General features: G+C 37.2%; 1 protein-coding gene across 2 annotated transcripts in view; it reads left to right on the top strand.

Annotated features, from left to right (window-relative positions):
• The window catches only part of FAM114A2 (family with sequence similarity 114 member A2), a 46,268-nt gene that overhangs the window by 22,003 nt on the left and 1,382 nt on the right, over window positions 1-22,883 (top strand). For both annotated transcript variants that reach the window (XM_002744422.5, XM_008988530.5), the window contains 5 exons: window positions 3,577-3,656; window positions 12,204-12,326; window positions 12,811-12,950; window positions 17,486-17,558; window positions 21,041-21,094. In XM_002744422.5, coding sequence (XP_002744468.1) covers window positions 3,577-3,656; window positions 12,204-12,326; window positions 12,811-12,950; window positions 17,486-17,558; window positions 21,041-21,094 — 470 coding nt within the window. The remainder of the gene's footprint in view (window positions 1-3,576; window positions 3,657-12,203; window positions 12,327-12,810; window positions 12,951-17,485; window positions 17,559-21,040; window positions 21,095-22,883) is intronic.

Here is a 22,883-nt window from a genome sequence, read left to right as displayed (position 1 = left end):
AATTTTTTGTATTTTTAGTAGAGACGGGATTTCACCATGTTGGCCAGGATGGTCTGGATCTCTTGACCTCGTGATCTACCCGACTCGGCCTCCCAAAGTGTTGGGATTACAGGCGTGAGCCACTGCGCCCGGCCCAGAAAACTTTTTATCAGTTTAAATTGTTACAGAGTTCAACCGGAGGTTTCCTTCTTCCTGTGATTTTTTTTCCCCAGAGCCTCTGGCCATCCTCCCCAAGGCCCCCTGTGAGGCAAGGTGGAAATTGCTTGCTAGGATACCCAGCAAGCCCATAGGGGTTTTCCCACTGCTTCTGCTACCCTCGCATTTCACTTGGCTCTCTAAATTGACTCAGCTCCTGGTAAGATGAGATTCTTCTCCCGCAATCTATACCTTCAGGTTCCCTGATGGGGTGTGTGTTCCAGGGCGGATGGTCTCCCTTTCCTACTTCCACACTATTTGGGGACTCAAAGTATTTGGGATGTTTCCCGGGTCCTGCAGAGCAATCCACTTCCTTCAGAGGACATGTGGGTTATCTTGGCTTTCCTAACATATTCCTGCAGTCTTTCTGGAGCAAAAGTACTGTGCGAGCCTCCACACGCTGCTCTGTCCATCCGAGTGGGAGCTGTAGTCTAGTCCTGCCTCCTGTCTGCCACGATCTCGCCTACTTTTGAGACTTCTTCTTTTTTGTTTCCATTTGTGTTCTGCATTGTGTCCTAAGAAGTCAAACTGGCTGGCTATATAGCATCTTGCTAAATGACACCTTATTCTATGTAAAAGTACTTGTCACGATTGGAAAATGGTTCTTGAATACAAGTTTTTAAAGCTGTCCTGAGATATTGAGAAGGCAGTATAGTGTGGTGAATAAAAGGATGGGTTTCAGAATTAGACTTGGATTCAAAATCAAGATCTGCCATTTACTAATCCATGTGACTTTGGGAAGTTACTTAACACTGAGCTTCTGTTTCCTTATCTGTAAGAAGAGTATGCTAATTTCTCTCAAGTATTGTTAAGGGCTAAATTGAATATTATATTTAATATGTGGCACATAGCAAGCACTCGACAAATGGTAGCTATTCATATTTTCGTTATTAGGAGGCTTAAGTAAATAGGTAAAAATATGCATTTTAAAAGTCTTACTTAGCAGGAAACCGATAATACTGATTTTGATTTTCTTAAGTTGCTCCATTGTTCCTAATCAAGGCCTGACATGACAATCCCCAGTTATTTATAAACTTAAGTTATTTGTATGTAGTTCCATTAACAGTATTTGTTCAATTTACTCAACATCTGGCTTTGCATAGTCATCAGAAATCCCAGTCTTTAAATACCATTCAGAGAACTCCAAGTAGTTTTCTAAACAGAGGGATTTGTGTTTATGATATTTCTCCTACTTGTTCACCGAACAGAACTCCGAAAAGATAGCACTGGATTCCCTCCACACCTCATTCTGCCCCAGCCTTTCCCAGTGATTTTGGTTGAGAATGCAACAGTGACCTTAGTATTTAATTATATCTCTATGAAGCTGTTTTTAAAAACTGTGGTGGTAGCAGAGGGGAGAGAATACCCTAGAACCTGGTTCTGGTGATGTTGGTTATCTTCATTTTCCATCAGCATCCTTGGTTCTTGCTCCTCTACCTTATGTACCTGATTCATTTTTTTCAGAAGGAGTCTTCCTGCTTGGAAGACTCCAGCCACTCTACACAGTTCCTCTAAAGCACTACCCCTGTGTCCTTTCCATCCTTACACATTTTTATTCTAACGCAATAACTACTTTTTCTACTCAGTTCTAAAGAGAGATGACTGTAAGAGTCAAATTTTTTTTTATCACAACTCTTAGCAGTGTTTCACATTCAGACATAATATATGGGTATGTGGATGTTTATAAATTATATACAGACACTACCATAATAATGTATAATTTACATTCTAAAATATACCTTAAAATAGAATTTTTAATAGAATGAGATAAATCCCTATAAATAAAAAGTGCATTTTTTCCCCACCCTCCATCGAATTATTTTGTGAACCCCTTTGGGTATATGCATCCCACTATGGATTCAGATTCATCCCTTGTATCCAAATTATAAATTATTTGGGAAAATAAAATGTCTACCTAAATGTAGATTTTAGATAGTACGATGTTCTTAGGAGTTGTTTAGATGGGTTATATAGGAGGAGTTGTATCAGTTAGTGAGATCAGCTTTTCCCAAACCTTATTATACCTGAGAGCACTAAATCATTTAATTCTCTGCCTTAAACACCGAGAGAGGGACAAAAGGATAGTGGATGGTGAGATAACAGCCAAGATACACTTTTTATTCCTGGGAATATTAGGGAAGATGCTGAGTTTGAAGCAGTAATGATTTGCCCTGGCAAACTATAGACTCGTGAATTAAGAAATATTCATATGGACTGTAAGTAGATTGCTAGATTTCTGTGTACAAGAATGCTCTTCTGCATTCTAAGTTGCAGAGAAACCTTGGGCTAGAACACAAGTGGGGAATAGATAGGATTCAGATGAGTGGAAAGGGAAAGATAGCATTTTCCACTGTTTGTTTGGATTTGCTAGTCGTTTTTTGATCTTGAGTCACCCATTTGCTTGTTTGTTTCTTTGTTAGTATTCCTTGTTCTTCATCATCTTTCACAAGACTAACTCCAACAGCTTCCTTACCATCTTTTCAACATTCTGGAATCCCCTTTGCTTCTCTTCTTTTTATTTTTGATTATTACAGATGCATAATGATTGTACCTCTTTTCTTCTTATCCACCATTATCTCTTACCTGGATCCTGGATTATTGCCTCAGCCTGTCTCCCTTCTTTTTACCCTTCAAATCAGATCTCCACCCAGCAGCCAAAGTGATCTTTCTAAAATTTAAATTTGGTTCTTTTTCTGCTTAAAACCATTCAGTGATTCCTCACTTCCTTATTACAAAGTTTGAATTCTTCACCATTGATTATATGGCCTTTATTGTCTGGATCTTACCTTTCTAATTTACCACTTCTCCCCCTTACATTAGAGATACTCTCAATCATATTAAACTTCTTGCCATACTTTCTTTCACCTTTGGCTCTTTACATTAGTTTCTCTGCCTGAAACTCTTCCTATTCTCCTAACTTATACTCAAATTTCATGTCCCAACTTAAATTCCACTTTCTTGGAAGCGCATCCAGACTACTTGCTTAGTCTATGCTGTTAGCATTTCTACGTTCATGCTCTGGTATGTAATGCTAAAAACACAGGATGTGGACTGGGAGAGGGAATACTGAGGTTTGACTACTAATCTTTGCTATGCAATCTTGGGGCAGTCACTTAATGTCTTCAAACCCTAATCACTTCATCTCTAACATGGGATAATGGCACTATTCTTTCAAGCCCATTGAAGCATTTATTGATATAATATACATAAAAGGATTCTATAAGCACTAAAGCACCATGCTTGTAAACATTACTGCTGCTACTATTGTTATTACTACTACTGCTGCTGCTATTACTACTCCTCTCTTATTCCTTCTTGCCTGCCTCCTCATGATCCTCAGAAGTCTTTCTGGAGTGTTTTATATGGGACTTGGTTTTTTAGGGGATGAAGATTTTACCAAGGAGATAACAGAGCTGTTTTCCCAGCTGCACGTTTCCTCCAAACCAGAGAAACTTGCCAGGGTAAGTTATTATTTCTTGGTGATTTTCATTATTTTACTTGTAAGAATGTAGTGGATAAAGAGCATAAGATTGTAAATTCCTGGCAGAGGTATCACCAAAATTGAGGGTATATTCTCATTATAGCCAGAATTGGATTGTGCAGCTACTTGTTTTCTGTTCCTCCAGGTTAGTGTGTTAAACCCACATCTGGCCCCCAACATGTGTCCTGTCTTCACCTGTTTTTATTTGGCATGCTCTCCTTGACTGAAAGCTTACTTTAGGCTACAGTGTTGGTCATTAAAAGTTGCCAGTGCTGACCAGCCTCATGATTCCAATGGGTGAGCCTCTGTTGAGGTCTCATGGTTCTTAGGGGTCTGAATGATTTAGAGATGATGCGTGGCCTTGCCCATAGGGATTAGAGGTTGCCCAGTGACTTAGATAATGATTGTTTGGCATATGGAAATGAGAGAATGTTACAACCAAGGCCTTTATTTTTGGTACTGATTCCAGAAGTATTTTCTTATATCTGGAACGTGGAGAGACTTTAATGAAAGCTCAGTTGGGTAGGGAGGTTTTGTGGCACATATAGACCAGTACCTGCTCATGGGACACTGTTCACTGGGTCATGGGCTGCTTGCTGCCTCTTTACCCACCTTTACCAATCTTGAGAAGCATTTCAGGACCAGTCAGCTGTAGGTGCACATTGTTTCCTGGCCAGGGAGAGCTGAGAGCTATTGTATAGTCCACCCAGTCACCTTGTCTCCATCCCCCAGGGCAAGGAATATGATGCTTGGTATGTTATCCCACTCTCCTATGCCCATTGAAAATGCTACATTCTCTGAGAAAGCTCTTTAGATCATCCCCAGGCATCTCTCCCCTGTTCCTCATCTCTACTGTAACACTTTACTACAGCACTTCTGATCTTGTATTATAGTGCTTTTTATTTTGGAAATAATATCAAACTTAGAGAAAAGTTACAAGAGTAGCACAAACAACACTGGTATTATACCTCTTATTCAAATCCAATACTGTTAATATTTACCTCATTTGCTTAAACATTTGTGCTTTCACGTGTTTTCTTTCTCTCTGTGTATGGACATACATGTGTACACATAAACACACACATTATTTTTGTAACCATTTGCGTGAATTGTAAACATTATTGCTCTTCTAAATGTTTCAATATGTATCTGCTAAGGATGAGGATACTTGCTTACATAACCACAGCATAGCCATCAACTTAAGTAAATTTAACATTAGTACTTTTGTTGTACTAATTTGTTGTAATCTATTCGGTTACATCAATTGACCCAATGATGTCCTTCATATCAAACATTTTCCTCTAACACTGGAGCCAGTACACGATCATGAATTGTATTTAGTTGTCATGTACTTTTAGTTTCCTTTAATCTAGAATAGTTCTTCAGCCTTCGTCTTTTGACCTTGGTGTTTTTTGGGGGGGAAAAAAAGCTCCCCCCCGCCTTTATAAAAATAGAGCATTCCTCATTTGGAATTTGTCTAATGCTTTCTTATGATTAATGTCAATTTACTGGCCAAAATACTCCATAAATGATAGTGTGTCCTGGTCAGGGTATCACATCTAAAGGTACATGGTATCTCTATCTGCCTCTTATTGGTGATATATTTTCTGATTTCTTTCTGTAGAGTTATAATTTATTTTCCTATGTTGCTAATAAACTTTCTGTGAGGAGATACTTTAAGACCTCCTGCTACTTATCATAATTTCTCTCCTACATTTAGCATCTATTTATGATTCTTGCGCCAATATTTAATGTGAAGATTTACCAGTTGGCTTTCAGCATTTTAGTGTAGTCATGAGCTCTCCTTTCTCCCCCATTTTTGTTCATTCTTTTTCTATTTGTTATCGGTATGCTTCCATGGAGTTCTGCTTTTTCCGTATTGGCTTGTAATTCATCACTGTTCTTAATTATTTTGATATTCAAATTTGTCTTTCAAGCTGGCTCCTAGGGTAGCATGGCTTCAACATATTTGGACACTTCCTTGTTTTCTGGCATAACAAGATATTCTACTCATCTTATGCCTTCTGTGCCCCAGCTCTGCAAGCAGACATTTCTTTGAGAAAGCATGTTTCCTTTTTGGTTTTGTAGACCAAGATCTGGGTACTAAGTGTACTCATTGCCACTGGCATGGCTTTGATTACGGACTGTCAGCAGAGCTAGGAAATATACTCAGGTACACATGCACACATATGTCTTATATATGTAGACACATAAATATGTGCACATGTATACCTATATGTATTTTAGAAATTATGAGTTCATACATAGTATAACTCCAATTTTAATCCATCCCTACAGGGTTTTTCCTTGCCTTTCCCCATTATACATTTGTATCTCCCTTCTACAGTAGGAACCTTGTCTCACAACAATATTAACACATTTCCTTAATTATGAGATATATCTGAAATAGTTTTATTGCTTTGCCTATACTATAGATTGAGTATCCCTTATCCAAAATGCTTGGAACAAGAAGTGTTTCAGATTTCAGATTATTTTTGGATTTTGGAATATTTGTGTGTGTGTATGTGTGTGTGTGTGTGTATGTCTGTGTGTATGTCTGTGTGTGTATATATATGTATGTCTGTGTGTGTATAGACATACATATGTACACACACATGCGTATATACACACATATGTATATATATATAATGTTATATCTTGAGGATGCAATCAAGTTTAAACACAGAATTTATTTATATTCATATATACCTTATACACATAGCCTGAAGATAATTTTACACAATATTTTAAAAAATTTTGTGCATGAAACAAAATTTTGAATTCCTTTTGACTGCAACCTATTGCATGAGGTCAGGGTGTGGATTTTTCCACTTGTGGCATCATGTTGGCACTCAAAAAATTTCAGATTTTGGAGAATTTTGGATCTTCAGATTAGGGATGGTTAACTTGTACTATAAAAGAAACATAAAAAATTGTTTTATTTGCTGCCCTATGTGTTAATTTTAGTTTTGAACATGTAGAGTATTAATTAACATGCTTCCAAATATCAAACTGTGTAAAAAATATCCTCAGGTGTCTTTCCCTCCCACTTCCTTCCACTCCATTCTCCTCTTTTTGTAGGTATTCATCTTTTTTGTTTCTGGCTTATGCTTCCTGAGTTTCTTTTTTGTAAAGATAAGCAAATATATTTTCTTATCTCCTCTGAGGCAAAAGTTAACATACTATTTGCACTCTGCTTTTTTCACTAGCCTTGTACATAATGTATTTTTATACATTTACCATAGTTTAAAAAAAAAGTATATCTTACCTCCTATCCTAAAGCTTAAATTTCTCGGAGCCAGGATCTATACATATGTATTTCTTAAAATTCCATCTCTACTACCTGTTACTTTCTGTGTGACCTTTAGCAAGTTGCTTGACCTCTGTGAGCCTCATTTTTTCTATCTGTTTGATGGGTGGTAATAATGTAGGGTTCCTGTGAGGTTTTAATGTGTTCACAGACACAAAACTCTTACAAATTTTGTGTATGAAACAAAATTTTGAATTCATTTTGATGGCAACCTGTTGCATGAGGTCAGGGTGTGGAATTTTCCACTTGTGGCATCATGTTGGCACTCAAAAAATTTCAAGTTTTGGAGAATTTTGGATTTTCAGATTAGGGATGGTTAACTTATACTATAAAAGAAACCTGCAAAAAATTGTTTGATTTGCCACTGCTGTGGCTTTGATTCCATCGTAAAATGCTCACTGTTGATGGCTCCACAGAAGATAGCCCAATGTCCTCTACTTGCAGCTGTTCAATAAATATACATATATGTTCAGTAAACCCTTATTATGCTAAGTGATTTGTCAGGTGCTAGGGAAATAATCTTGAAAAAGACAGAGTTTACATGCTTAAGGAGAGATCATTTTAATATATATTTTTGTAAGACCAGTAACTCCTTATCTATCTGGCAGTTCTAGCCATTCCCTGAAAGCAGTCTTTGGATTGTTTAAATTTTAGACATTGAGATTTAAGATGTAGATTGGTTAAGGATCAAGGCCTTAGCCATTGGTCCTCAAATATTTATATGTCATGCTGTGATATAGGGGAAAGAACACTGAATCAGGAGTCTGGGAATATAATTCTCTGATTCTGGTTCTTATTCTGATATACTCACATGTGGGGTGATGCTGGACAAATTTATTTTCTTCTCTAGGCCTCATTATTTTTCTGCTGGAGATAAGTAAGTAGTTGGAGAAGCTAAGTTCAAAAGTGCCTTTTGAGGTCTGCAAATCTCAACAGTGGGAAGTTCCAGACTGAATTGAGGAAGTGAATGACATTAGTAGTTTTGGAAAAGGATAGTAAATTACCTTGAGTTGGCACAATACTTCATGATGATTTCACTTAATACATTTATTACAAGAGAGGTCACATTGGGTATGCTGTGCCTACTAAAGTATCTCCCAGCTGGGCGCGGTAGGTCACACCTGTAATCCCAGCACTTTGGGAGGCCAAGGTGGGTGGATCATGAGGTCAGAAGTTCAAGACCAGCCTGGCCAAGATGGTGAAACTCCATCTCTACTAAAACTGCAAAAATTAGCTGGGCGTGGTGGCAGGCACCTGTAGTCTTAGCTACTCGCAAAGCTGAGGCAGGAAAATCGCTTGAACTTGTGCAACAGAGGTTGCAGAGAGCTGAGATGGCGCCCCTGCACTCCAGCCTGGGTGACAGTGTGACTCCTCAAAAACAAACAAACAAAAAAATCTCAGGTATATTAAATTTATGGTATCAGTTTTTTTTCTTTTATGTGGTCTATCAACTCTCTATTTTTCTTTCTTTTTAAATCTCAGATAAATTAATCCTTCATTTTTCACTCATTTTGTCTCTTCAAAGATATTGCAAAGAATTTAACATACTGTTTGTATTATTAGTCAACTGTTAGGATTCTTTCCAGCCTCATCTGTCACTGTTCTCTACTATAAATCTTGCTACTCTAACTTCATTTTCTGTCACACTCCCCCATGCTCTATATTCTTCCATACTAGCCTTTGTTTTGTTTCTCAGGTATACAAAGCTGATTTCCTTGTGCTTACAACTCTCTTTGCCTAAATATTTGCATGGCCAACTCCTTCAGATTTCAGCTGAAACATAACTTTTCTGGCACCCTTCCTGACCACCCAAACTCAAGCTCTACCCATACTCACCATTACCCCGTTTTATTTTCTTTAGTCTTTGTTTTCTGTTAATTGCCTCATTAGGAGAGAGAAGAACAGGCTCCTAGTTTGTATTATTCACCATTGAATCTCCAGCACTGGCACAGTGTTGGTATATATTCGCAATAAGTGAATGAATAACATGCCTGTTTCTTATATGATAGTCTTGCTACATATCTCACAGTTTACCTACACACTTTGCATTTTTCTGTTTCCAAGCCTTTATATAGTTCATGCTGTTTGATGTTTTGAATTTGAGAGGTTAATGCTTAAGTAATGGGAAGATATAGAACAGAGCTAGATTGTTCCTTGAGAGGTTAATGCTTAAGTAATGGGAAGGTATAGATCAGAGCTAGATTGTTCCTGAATATTTTGGGAACACAACTCTGGCTTTAGCTCATGGCCTTGGGCGTAGTTCCACTTACTGATCCTTCAAGGCCTACCTCCAATGCTGTATCTATAATAAAACCTGTGTTTCTCTCAGTTACAATGACTCTCAAGGTCTTCTCTGGATTCCTGTTACCTCATGACAGCTTTGAACACATTCTGTATATGTAAAGTTAATATAGTGGATGGTAATAAACAGTTCCTGAGAAACCAGGACACTCTCACTTGCAAATAACAGAAACTCATGAAACTTAAAAATAACAGAAACTAGTTTTAAAGAGGGAAATTCAGTAGCTTAAGAAAATAGAAAATCCAGGAGCAGAACTGGCTTCTGGCATGGCTGTATTCAGGAACCTATCTCTGTCCCTATCTGTGTCTTTTGGCCTGCTTCCTTTTGTTTTGGCTTCATTCATAGGGAAAGTTTTCCATATGGTGGTAAATGGACCATTGGCAACTTCAGGGTTGGTGACTTTTTTCTATTAGAGTAACTCCAGCGGAGAGAACACTTCTTTTTGCTGCTAATTTTACCAGATGTCCTGGGACTGATATCCATTGATCTGGCATGGGTTACTTTTTAATCTATGAACCACTCATTCTGTGGACAGGGGAATTAATATTCTCAGTAGCTACTTCTGAATGGTTTGTCAGTTTTTGGAGCCAAAAGATGGAGGCAGCTCCACCCAGATCACATGGACTAAGGAAAATCTAGAACCTGCCACCAAAGGAAAAGAGACATGGTTACTGGTTATATTCATATCCAGAACAGTAGATGTTCTTCACAGTGTGCTGGGCACTGGGTGTGGTTGTGCAAAGCCAAATAAAACACACCGTATCCTATAATACATAGTTTAGTTAGGAAACAGATAATTCTACTCTATTTTATTAAGTACTAAATTTAAGTTACCTGGAAGAGATGATGCCTGGGTGGAGGATTGAAAGAACAAGTACAGTAGAGGTCATTCTTACCAGAACATAAAGTGGAAAATGGTAAGAGAAAAGGCTGGAAAAGTGGGTAGGATCTAGGTCATGGAGACCTGTTACATCATGTAAAGAGTATGATCCAGCTGATGAGGAGCAATTGAAGGAAAGAGGAATGGTCAGCCCTGGGCTTAAGACAGATCACTGGCAACATTATGGAAGATAGATTTAAGATAAGCAGATCAGAGGCAGGGAGACCAGTCATGAAGTAGATCTGAACTCAAGTAGTGATAATAGGGAGGAAGAAGATGGGATGGAAAAGGATGAAGAGGGGCTTGGATAAAATCAGACCATCTTGGTGATTGGTTGGAGAGCAAAAAAAATCTAAGATGGCCCCTATATTTTGGCTCAGGTGACTGGTATATGGTGGTACCTCGAAAATTTTGGGAAATAAAAGAGGATGAAAAATTTGGGGGTAGGAAGAGAAAGACAATGAGTTCAAAGTTTTTACTTGTTGTATGTGTGATGCCTGCAGAGTATTTTGTTTAGCAGGTCTTTGGAACAAGTTTTCAGGAAAGGTCAGGGATAGAAATAAGGATCTAAGAGTCAACAGCAGGCTGAGGATGGTTAAAACCACTGGCATAGGATGGGTGGAGAGGGAATAGGATGAGACAAGTAGGGCGTGAAGGCTAGAACTCCAGATAATATTGGTGTTTAAGAGACTGGGCAAGTAGAATCAATATGTAAGAGAGACTGAGGAGGAATGAGAACAGAAGAAAGTGGGGTCACAAAAACCAAAGAAACAACCCAAAGATTCATTATCAGGAGAATGGATAATTTATGATATATACAATCATGCATTGCTTAATGATGAGGATATGTTATGAGAACTGCATCATTAGGTAGTTTTGTCATTGGGCGAATATCAGAGAGAGTACTTACACAAACCTAGCTGATGTAGCCTATTACACACTTAGGCTGTATCGTATAACATATTGCTCCTATACAAAACTGTATAGCATGTTATGGTACTGAATACTTTAGACGATTGCAACACAATGGTATATAAAAGGTACAGTACAAATATGGTATTATAATCTCACAGGACCACCATTGAATATGTGGTCTGTTGTTAAGCATCATTATGTGGTGTATGACTGTATATAAAATGAAATACTACACAGCAGTTAATAATATGAATGAACTAATACATTCAACAACATGGATAAATCTAACAGACATTATGTTGTACTTAAGAAGCCAGAAACAAACTAGAATGAACTTATATTTTTATTTTCATGCATTTTAAGATCAGGCAATATTAATTTAAAGCAAGCAGAAGAGTAGTTGTCTTGGGGCAGGAGGAGGGGGTGGTTTGAACAGTTTTGGCCAGCAAGGGACATGAGGGGGCCCTTCTAGTGATGAGGAAATATTCTACATCTTGATCACAGTTTCACAGGCATATACACTTATAAACATTTCTTAAGCCATATCCTGAAGATTTGTGCATTTTATGTAAATTATACTTTTTTTTTTTTTAAGCTGATTTGAGGCCAGATGCCATGGCTCACGCCTATAATCCCAGCACTTTGGGAGGCCAAGGTGGGTAGATCACCTGAGGTCAGGAGTTTGACACCAGCCTGACCCACATGGCGAAACCCCGTCTCTAATAAAAACACAAAAATTAGCCTCGTGAGGTGGAAGGTGCCTGTAATCCCAGCTACTTGGGAGGCTGAGGCAGGAGAATTGCTTGGACCCAGGAGGCGGAGGTTGCAGTGAGCTGAGATTGTACCATTGCATTCCAGCCTGTGTGACAAGAATGCAACTCTGTCTTAAAAGCAAAACAAAACAAAACAAAAAAACAATTGATAGAGAATTTTAAAAAGGAATGATGGACAGCAATGATAAGTGTTGTTGAATCTAGTAGGATAAGACTGAAAAGTTAGATGGTATGTTCAGGTAAGAACAAGAGCCCTGACTTCTAGGTTGCTATTGTGTTCTTGGTAGTGCACAGTAAATTTGGAGAACTGAAATGAATTGTTGATGGATAATGTTTTTCTTATTTAGGCAAGAAATACTGCCCACGAATGGATCAGGATGTCTCTGACCAAGCCATTAGCAGGGAATGAAGAAGGAGAGAAACAGTTGGAAGCAGAAAACGCTGAGCAAGTCAACAGAAATTCAATTGAGGTAGCCAAAACAACTTAAGACTTTTTTGTTTGTTTTAGTAGATTTGAGTTGTATCACAACCAAGGACCTAGGTTCCTATTTTTTACACTGCTCTCCGTAATTTCAACCTTGTGATCTAGGATTGTAGCATCTTAGATCCAGACTATAAGATTAATGAAGGAGTGAAGAAAAAAGAGAGAAAGGATGCATGTGTGTTTTGTCATGAGTAAGTTTCCCAGAAACTGCCACCTGACACTTTTCATCTAAATCATTTGGCCAAAACTTAGTTACTTGGTCACACCTGACTTCAGGGGAGTCTTTGTTTTTGTAGCTATGAGCTCAGCTGTAAAATTACATCACTACTGTGGAAGAAGAAGAAGACTGTTTATTGGAAGTCAGCTATTAGTCTCTGCTACAAATCCTGCAGTATGAGAGATGTAAAGTGGTACCATGTCCACCTGGAAATGTTTTGTTTTGCTATGCTTTGTTTTGTTTTTCCATCCAGGATATCCAAGCGTTTGCAATCCGGAGCCTAGCTGAACTTACTGCCTGCTCAATTGAACTATTTCACAAAACAGCTGCATTGGTTCTGCATGGAAGGAAGCAGGAAGTGACAGCCACAGAAAGGAGCCAGACTCTTTCCCAGTAAGTATAATGAGAATTTCTCTAAATGATGCAAATTGCTGGAGTTTTCTTGGCCTATTTCCGAAGTTTTATAAACACCTCAAGAAACCGTTCATGTGATGCCCATCCACATATTCGACGGTTTGTTCATTTTGGTTGTTTTTTCTTTTCATTGAACCATAATAAATCAACAGTATAAATCTGCCTTTTTTTTTCAATTAACCAGCTTATGCTCTGAAAACTATTTATTTACAGATCATTAGTTTTAATAGGAATCTAATTTGGTGTAAGTGAAAACAAGAAAGAGTTCTAAGAACCTCAGTTCTCAATAATAGTTCTTGAGTGCTAATTATATGCCAGGTGCCATGCTAAGGGATTTACAGGTATCATTTCTAATTTTTATAACTCCAAAAGTAAGTGATTAGTTCTGTTTTCATCATGAGGAAATGCAAACTAGAGGAGTTAAGTAATCTGTGTTGTTTGGCCTAGGATTTAGATCCAGGTCTGAGTGTCCTTAACCCATTCTTTTTTTCTCATTGTATTGCTGGTTTGTACAAAAATTTTCAAAAATAGTAGAGTATAAATAATCATAGGTGGGGAAGAAAAAAGGCCAGTAGTTTCTAAATATATCTCCTGGTTGAAATAATGAGAATTTTCATTGGAAAAAATAATGTATGAGAGTGCCTATTATTAGAACTGGGAGGGACTGTCAGTCTTTTGCAGACTTCCTCTTTACTTGTATCATCAGCATCCCATAATAGGGGGCTCATTTATCTTCTTGAACATCCTTAAGGATGAGAGACTCACAACCCTAAAGGAGCCTGTTCTATGGAAAAGTAGCTAAATCTGCTACTTGGAATGTTCTTTGAAATCTGCTACTTGGAATTCCTCAGAGAGGAATTCACTCCCTCTCTGAGTTCATGTCTACTCAAATGCCACCTTTTGAGAAAAGCCTTCCTTCACCACAAAGTCTAAAGTAGCATCTCCCACCGTTCTCTGTCCTTTTACCCTGCTTTATTTTCTTAGCTTATATCACCACATAGCACATATATTTATATGAATGTATATGTGCATATGTATACATTTATATGTGTATATATGTATATATATATAGTCTCTCCCTTAATTTAGCAAGTAAGTTGGAATCCATGACAACTGGGACTTGTTCACTGATATATCCCCATTGCTTGAAAGACTTTAAGTAAATAAAGTCTGGCACCTAGAAGACTTTAGGTAAATATGATTAAAGATGGACTAATCACTTACTTTTGGAATTGTTGTAAAAATTAGGAATGAGACATGTAAATCCCTTAGCATGGTGTCTGACATATAATTAGTACTCAGTAACTAATAACTATTATTAAGAACTGAGGTTCTGAGAATTAATGAATACATATTTTAACTTTTCTAAATGGAACGTAGGGTCTTTAAATTATGATGTCTTCTAAAATGCATTTTTATTATTTTCTGTTTGATTTAACTTGAACATATACGGCTTTCTAGAGGATTTTATAGAGAAATGTTTTTCTAAGGACTGAACTTCCTTTTTATGTAGCATGAGTGCCTGCTCAGATGGGTCTTCTTATATATCAGGTGGCTGATTTAGGCATACAGTAGTGTACCTACTTATCTGTATGCGTTATGTTCTAAGCCCCTAGTGGATTCCTGAAACTGTGGATAGTTTCAAACTTGATTGCCATCATTTGGAACACATTCCATTCATGTCTTCCACTGACAAATTTAATGCCTTTTCCATCTTTTTTTTTTTTTTTGAGACAGAGTTTTCGCTTGTTACCCAGGCTGGAGTGCAATGGCGCAATCTCGACTCACCGCAACCTCCGCCTCCTGGGTTCAGGCAATTCTCCTGCCTCAGCCTCCCAAGTAGCTGGGATTACAGGCACACGCCACCATGCCCAGCTAATTTTTTGGATTTTTAGTAGAGACGGGGTTTCACCATATTGACCAGGATGGTCTCGATCTCTTGACCTCGTGATCCACCCGCCTCGGCCTCCCAAAGTGCTGGGATTACAGGCTTGAGCCACCGCGCCTGGCCGCCTTTTCCATCTTTTAAAAAGATTTTTTTATTGATATATAATATTATATGAATATATATGGGATACATGTGAATGTTACATGCATAGAATGTTTAATGATCAAACCAGAGTATTTAGGGTATTTATCACCTTTAGTATTTGTTGTGTCTATATGTTGGTAACATTTCAAGTCCTCTCTCTAAGTTACTTTGAAATGTACAAAATATTATCGCTAAATATAGTCACCCTATTCTGCTATCAAACATTAGAATTTATTTTTTCTTTCTAACTGTATGTTTGTACCCATTAACCAACTTCTCTTCATCCCCACATACTCATCCATCCACCGTTCCCCATTTCTGGTATTATAATTGTTTTATTCTCTATTTCCATAAGATCATTTTTTTTTAGCTCCCACATATGAGAGAGAACATGAGGTGTTTGTCTTTCTGTGCTTGGCTTATTTCATTTAACCTAATGACCTGCAATGTATATCTATATCTATATATTTATATATGTAATTCACATTTTTGTTATCCATTTGTCAACTGGTGGACACGTATATTAATTCCATATCTTTGCTATTGTGAATAATGCTGAAATGAACATGCAGGTGCAGGTATCCCTTTTATATATTTTTTTCTTTTCCTTTGGCTAAATACCCAGTAGTTTGGTAGTTCCATTTTTATTTTTTGAGAAATCTTCATACTGTTTTTCATAGTGGTTGTACTAATTTACATTCTAACAATGTATAAGTGTTCTCTTTACTTGGAATTGCTGCCAGCATCTATTTATTTTATGTGTTTTTTTCTTTTTTTGAGATGGAGTCTTACTGTATCACTCAGGCTGAAGTGCAGTGGTGCAATCTTGGTTCACTGCAATCTCTGCTTCCCAGGTTCAAGTGATTCTCCTGCCTCAGCCTCTTAAGTAACTATGATTACAAGTGTGTGCCACCATGCCCAGCTAATTTTTATATTTTAGTAGAGGTGAGGTTTCACAATGTTGGCCAGGCTGGTCTCAAACTCCTGATCTCAAGTGATCCAGCTGCCTTGACCTACCAAAGTGCTGGGATTATAGGAATGAGCAATCATTCCCAGCCACTTTTTGTCTTTAATAATGATAGCCATTCTAACCAGGGTGAGAGGATAACTCACTGTGGTCTTGATTTGCATTTCCCTGATGATTGATGCATCAGTGGTGATGAGCATTTTTTCATATATCTGTTGGTCATTTGTTCTTTTGAGAAATATCTATTCATGTCCTTTGCCCATTTTTTAATGAGATTTTTTTTCTTTTACTGTTGAGTTGAGTTCCTTTATATTCTGGATATTAATCCCCTGTCTGATGAGTAGTTTGCTTTTTTCATCTTACTCAGTACATATCACACACTGTGACTATAACTTTTGCAATTAGTGTTGCAACAGCATAACTAGCATGATTTCTTTCTCCTCACAGTTTTATGGATGGAAGATTCATTCTTATTGTAGATCTTAGCTGCCTCAGCATATGATTTTTTAAAAATTAAGTCTAGATCTTTCACCTTTTCACTTCAAGGAAGCACTTTATGGCTTCTCTTTGGCATATCTGAATTGCCAGCATCACTACTCTTGGGCTTTGGGGCTGCCTTAGCCCATTTAGTGTTACTGTAACAGACTATCTGAGGTTGGATAATTTACAAAGAAGAGAGGTTTATTTGGCTTACAATTCTGGTGGCTGGAAAGTCCGAGACCATAGCACTAGCATCTGCTTGACTTCTGGTGAGAGCCACAACATGGCTCCACAACATGGTAAAGAAGCAGAAAGACGAGTGGGTATGTGCAAAGAGGCCTGCTTGAAAGACTGAACTTGCTTTATAAAAACATGCTCTCTAGGACCTAATTTATTCCCACCAGAGTGAGATCTCACTGACTACTATGATATTGCATTAATCTGTTCATGAGGGCAGTGCCCCCATGATTCAAATACCTCCCACTTGTTTCTACTTCCTGACACTGCCATATTGGGAATCAAATTTCAACATGAGTTTTGGAGGGGATATATCAAAACCATAGCAGGGGCCATTATTAAGTAAAATAATGGTTACTTGAACATAAACAGTATGATAACACAATAGTCAGTCTAATAACAAGATGGTTAATATTAATAGCTGACTAATGAGGTGGGTACTGTGAATATGCTGGACAAAGGGATGATTTATGTCCTGGGTGGGATGGAGCAGGACAATGAGAGATTTCATCATGCTACTCAAAATGATGTGCAATTGAAAACTTACGAATTATTTATTTCTGGAATTTATTTATTTATTATTTTCAGATAATTGTTGACCATGGGTAACTGAAACTGCAGAAAGTGAAACCATAAAGGAGGCTACTGTATTTACTCCCTTGTAAAGCTTTCTTCTTTCACATTTAGTACCAGGAGTGATTTGTTCTAGTCTGAAAGTTGTTAAATATATCTTCTTTAAAAAAAAAAAAAAAGGAAAGAAAAAAGAAAAACATTTCTGACTTTTCCTTTCTTTCCTAGGATGACAGTTGTGTTGTGTAAAGAGTTGTCCTCTCTGTCTAAAGAGTTTACCACCTGCCTAACAACTGCTGGGGTAAGAATTCATGCCTCTCATTGGACTGTTTGTTTGGTTTCTTTAGCAGTTTAATTATCATAAAATTTGCTCACTTTAAGTGTAAAATTAAGTAGTTTTAAGTTTTTAGTATATTTACTGAGTTATGCAGCTATTTCCATATTCTAATTTTAAAACATTTTCATCAGACTTTCCCAAAACTCATACAATCCCCATTCCCTTTCCTTCCACACTTACCCTGTCTTAAGCACCATGAGTCTGCTTTCTCTCTCTATAGGTTTGGCTGTTGTGTGTCTTTCACATAAACAGGATTATACAATATGTGGTATTTTGTGTTTGGTTTCACTCACTTAGCATAGTGTTTTTGAGGCTTATCCACATTGTAGCATGTATTAATACTTCCTTTTTATTACCAAATAATAATCTGTCTTATGGATATATATCACATTTTATTTGTTCATTAGTTGATAGACATGGATTATTTCTGCTTTTTGGCTATAATGAATAATGTTGCTGTGAACATGCATGTATGTTTTTATTTGAATAGGTTTCCATTTTCTTGGGTCTGTAGATAGCTAGGAGTGGAATTGCTGGGTCATATGGGTGATATGGGTCATTAAGGAATTACTAAACTGTTTACCAGAGAGGCTGCACAATTTTACATTCTCACAGCAACGTGTGACGGTTCCAGTTTCTCCATATCCTTGCTAATATTTGTTATTACTTGTTTTTATTTGAGCCATCCTAGTGGGTATGAAATGGTATTTCATTGTGGTTTTCATTTACATTTCTCTAATGGCTAAAGATGTTGAATATCTTTTCTTTTTTGAGATGGAGTTTCTCTCTTGTCACCCAGGCTGCAGTGCAATGGCATGATCTTGGTTCACTCCAACCTCTACCTCCCGGGTTCAAGTAATTCTCCTGCCTCCACCTCCTGACTAGCTGGGATTATAGGCACCTGCCACCATGCCCAGCTAATTTTTGTATTTTTAGTAGAGATGGAGTTTCACCATGTTGGCCAAGCTGGTCTCAAACTCCTGACCTCAGGTGATCCACCCACCTTGGCCTCCCAAAGTGCTGGGATTACAGGTGTGAGCCACTGCTCCCAGTCAGTGTTGAACATCTTTTAATGTGCTTGTTGGCTGTATGTTTGGCTTCTCTGGAGAAATAACTGTTTCAGCACTTTGCTTATTTTAAAACTTGGGTTGTTTGTGTTTTTATTATTACTTGTAGGAGGCTTTTAAAAAATATTTTTCCAATACAAGTTTCTTACCAGATTTTTGATGGGAATGTATTTTCTCCAAGTCTGTGAGTCATGATTTCACTTTTTTGATAGTGTCTTTTGCAGTGAAGTTTTACTCATTTGTTTTCTTCTAAAAGTTTTGTTAGGCTGGGTGTGGTGGCTCACGCCTGTAATCCCAGCACTTTGGGAGGCTGAGGCGGGTGGATCACGAGGTCAAAAGATCAAGACCATCCTGGTCAACATGGTGAAACCCGTCTCTACTAAAAATACAAAAAATTAGCTGGGCATGGTGGCCCGTGCCTGTAATCCCAGCTACTCAGGAGGCTGAGGCAGGAGAATTGCCTGAACCCAGGAGGCGAAGGTTGCAGTGAGCCGAGATCGCACCATTGCACTCCAGCCTGGGTAACAAGAGCGAAACTCCATCTCAAAAAAAAAAAGTTTTGTTGTAGCTCTTATTTTTATGTCTGTGATCCATTTTGAGTTAATTTTTATGTATGGTGTAAGGTGGGGGACCCTACTTGATGCTTCTGCATAGGAATATTCATATGTTCCAGTACTATTTTTGAAAAGACTGGTTTTTTTCTCCATTAAATTGTCTTGGCTCCTTTGTTGAAAATCACTTGGCTATAGATATATGGGTTCATTTCTGGACTCTCATTCTTAATCTGTATGTTTATCCTAATGTCCATTAATCTTTAGTCCATTAATTTGTTTATCCTTTAGTCCATTAATCTGTATGTTTATCCTAATGTATGTTTACCATATTGATTATTGTAGTTTCGTAGTAGGTTGGGAATCAAGAAGTGTGAGTCCTCCAACTTTGTTCTAATTTTCACGATGTTTTGACTGCTTGGGTCCTTGTGCATTTCCATATGAATTTTAAGATCAGCTTGTCTATCTCTAATTCTAATTTTTGTTCTCTTCTGTTTATGAAGTTTTCAGTATTTTTTATGCTGTCTTCTGAGACTTATAATGGAAATATAGACCTTGATGAAATTAAAACTTCAGATTTTGACTCTGGTTTTAAAGAACAATTCTGTACTTAGACTATGGCAGTGCCCACAGTATACAGTTGCCAGCCAGTGGGAGAGATGTTGTTAAAGCTAAAGGCTTTTTGGGATTTTAAAAATTGGAATTGTAAAAAAATTTATGAGGATGTGTAAACTATAGGAGATGATTGAGAAACCAGTAATAATGAGTTAGGATAAAATCAAGGGCATTTTAAACAAGCAAATGAAAATCACTTTATAGTAGGTATATCAGTGTCAGTGTAGCAGCAAAATTACTGTGGGTTCTTTTTATTTTATTTATTTATCCTAGTCATGAGCATTATATTTGTTTTAATTAAGACCATGGCCTATGTTAATTTTTTAAAATTTGAGTTTAGATTATTCCTGTTAAAGATAATCTTTTAGTACAGCTTCACTTTTCCCTGTAGTATTTTCTTCAAAAGAGGAGCTGTGGCTGGGCACAGTGACTCACACCTGTGAGTCATCCCAGCAACTTGGGAGGCCAAGGCAGGTGGATCACCTGAGGTTGGAAGTTCAAGACCAGCCTGACCAACATGGAGAAACCCCGTTTTTACTAAAAATACAAAATTAGTTGGGTGTGGTGGCTCATGCCTGTAATCCCTGCTACTTGAGAGGCTGAGGCAGGAGCATCGCTTGAACCCAGGAGGCAGAGGTTGTGGTGAGCCGAGATCACACCATTGCACTCCAGCCTGGGCAAGAAGAGAGAAACTCTGTCTCAAATAAAAAAGAGGAGCTGGGTTTCCTGAGGTTAATCTTATGAAGCCAAATCTTTCTGTATGTTCTGTAAGGGTACTTTAAGCCAGCTTATCAACTATAAGCTACTGACACATACAAGTATTAAATTTACATTATTTATTTCTATGAAATAAGACGTTTCTAAACAACCTGTGTTAAAGAACCTTGAGTTTTTTGAGCACATGTTCCATGTCTACATATTTTGTTTTAAAATGGTTCTAAGGTTTTGTGGTCAAATGAAGATACTTTTTAAAGTCAATAAAAAGGAATAAAGCAATACACTCTCAATATGGATGGCACAGAAAGATACTAAGAAGGAAGTTTAAAATACTTACAATTTCACTTTCTAAAGATGGCATTTTGCTCTCGGTCCAGACTTCTGTGCTTATATTTAATATTTATGTATAGGTGTGTGTGTGTTTTAAAGTATGATCGTACTCCACTTATTTTATTTAACCTGCTCTGTTCACTTAAAATTGTATTCTTTATTCCAGGTCAATGAAATGGCAGACGTCCTTAACCCATTAATCACTGGTGTATTTCTAGAGGTTAGTAGTAATTGTTTTTAAGTCTCTGACTCCAAAGGTATGTACTAATTAACTCTTATGAAGTCTTGTTTTTGGCTTTTTAGTTTTTTTCACTATGTTGGTAGTCTAGCCATTTTGATGCAGATATGATCAAAATAGTGTATTTTGATGTGTATTTTTTCCTTCTTAATTACAAAGCATACAGTTAAAGCTGCAGGATAAAGTAGATTGGAAGAAGCCGTAGATTGCCAATACTTAGTACTAGTCCTTGACAGCTTAATGGACAGTTCACAGTGATGAAACACCTTCTGGACACCAGCTGGTAAACATGAAGGGCTGAAAATTATAAACAGATAAGCACTGTTTCCTAAAGGACTGAAGTTTATGCAGAGGTTTGTTAAAAAACAAAACACTTTGTCATTTCCTTGCCGGGAACTCATGCTTTGTTTTGTCAGAAAGGTAATGTTTATGTTATCCTCATCATTCCATTAAATTTGAGAAGGTAGATGGTTTAAGTCAATGGAAAAGAGGATCCTGTTTCTGATTATATTACCTCTATATGTGATGCTTTCTGGATTCCAAGTTTTAAGAACTATACTTTGTAAATTAACTGTGCAAACAACAAAGACTCTTTAATGATTTGTTTAAAACATGTTTATATAAGTCTTGGGGGAGAAAATATATTTGATAGTTAAGTTTTAGATATTGAAAAAATGTTTTAAATTCTAGACGGTTACTTCTCTAGTTTTAAATCCTTTTAATGTTACTATCAAGGAATGATTTTAATTCTTTTATTAAACAGTTTTAATTGAATAGTCAGGGAAACCATTTTGACCATTTAAATAATTTAAAAAAATATAAGTTTGTTATTTAATAAAGAGTGGAGTGGTGCAGTAGAAAGGACTTTGTAAATCAGGAGCCCAGTGTTGCCCTGGATCTTTCTTGATTTGTTGTGTGACTCTGGCTAGGCATTTACCTTCTTGACAAACTCATTATTTGATCTGCAACATAAGAGATTTAACTAGATGATATATGGGATCTCTTTTGGCTGGGAAATGTAGTATTCAATGTCACATTGAATTTTAAATAGGAGTACTTGCCATTGATAAATTTTAAAAAGGTAATCTCACTTGATACGGGTTCCCTGTTGTTATTTTTGATTGATTTTTTTTTTTCTGCATACAGATTGAAACACTCTTGTCCTTGAAATTATACATTTTGTCTTAATATAATGAACTTTCTGTTGATAGTCTTTTGAAAGGTGAGGGCTTTTCAGTGTAAATGAAGTCCAGCAGGGTAATGATTCTCTAACACTTCTGAAAAATGTTGTTCAAGATAGAAATATATCTATACTGTAATCTTTGAAAGCAGTATTCTTTGTTTATGTTTGTGAGCACTTATTATGCTCACTAATTGCATTGAGTTCATGGGAGAAGAGCTATCACAGTGGGCTAGAACTTCTGTAGGTATGGGATTTATAGCCTTCTGAAAGCCTCTTTCAGTAATTGACCACAACATTGTGACAGAGTCTACCCCACTCAATAAAGGAATAAATAAGCTTTGAACACCAAGTCTGAGCAGGTTGCCAAAGAACAGCTACCATTTCTGATAGGCAAGTTGGACAAAAATGCTGACATTCTCTTTTGGTGCTCATATCGTCTTAAGAGCTAGATTCTTTCCCTTATAATAAGGATAGAGTTTACCAAAATGGCCAAGTCACTGTTCTTATTTGCCAGGCTATGAATTTAGTTAGATTACAAAAATCAATCTGTTCCCTTCTTGTCTTACAATTTATCTTCCCTTTTAAATA

Source organism: Callithrix jacchus, chromosome 2, assembly GCF_049354715.1.
Source record: "Callithrix jacchus isolate 240 chromosome 2, calJac240_pri, whole genome shotgun sequence".
In the NCBI taxonomy this organism is placed as follows: Eukaryota; Metazoa; Chordata; class Mammalia; order Primates; family Cebidae; genus Callithrix; species Callithrix jacchus.
This window is presented reverse-complemented; position numbering and strand designations above follow the sequence as displayed.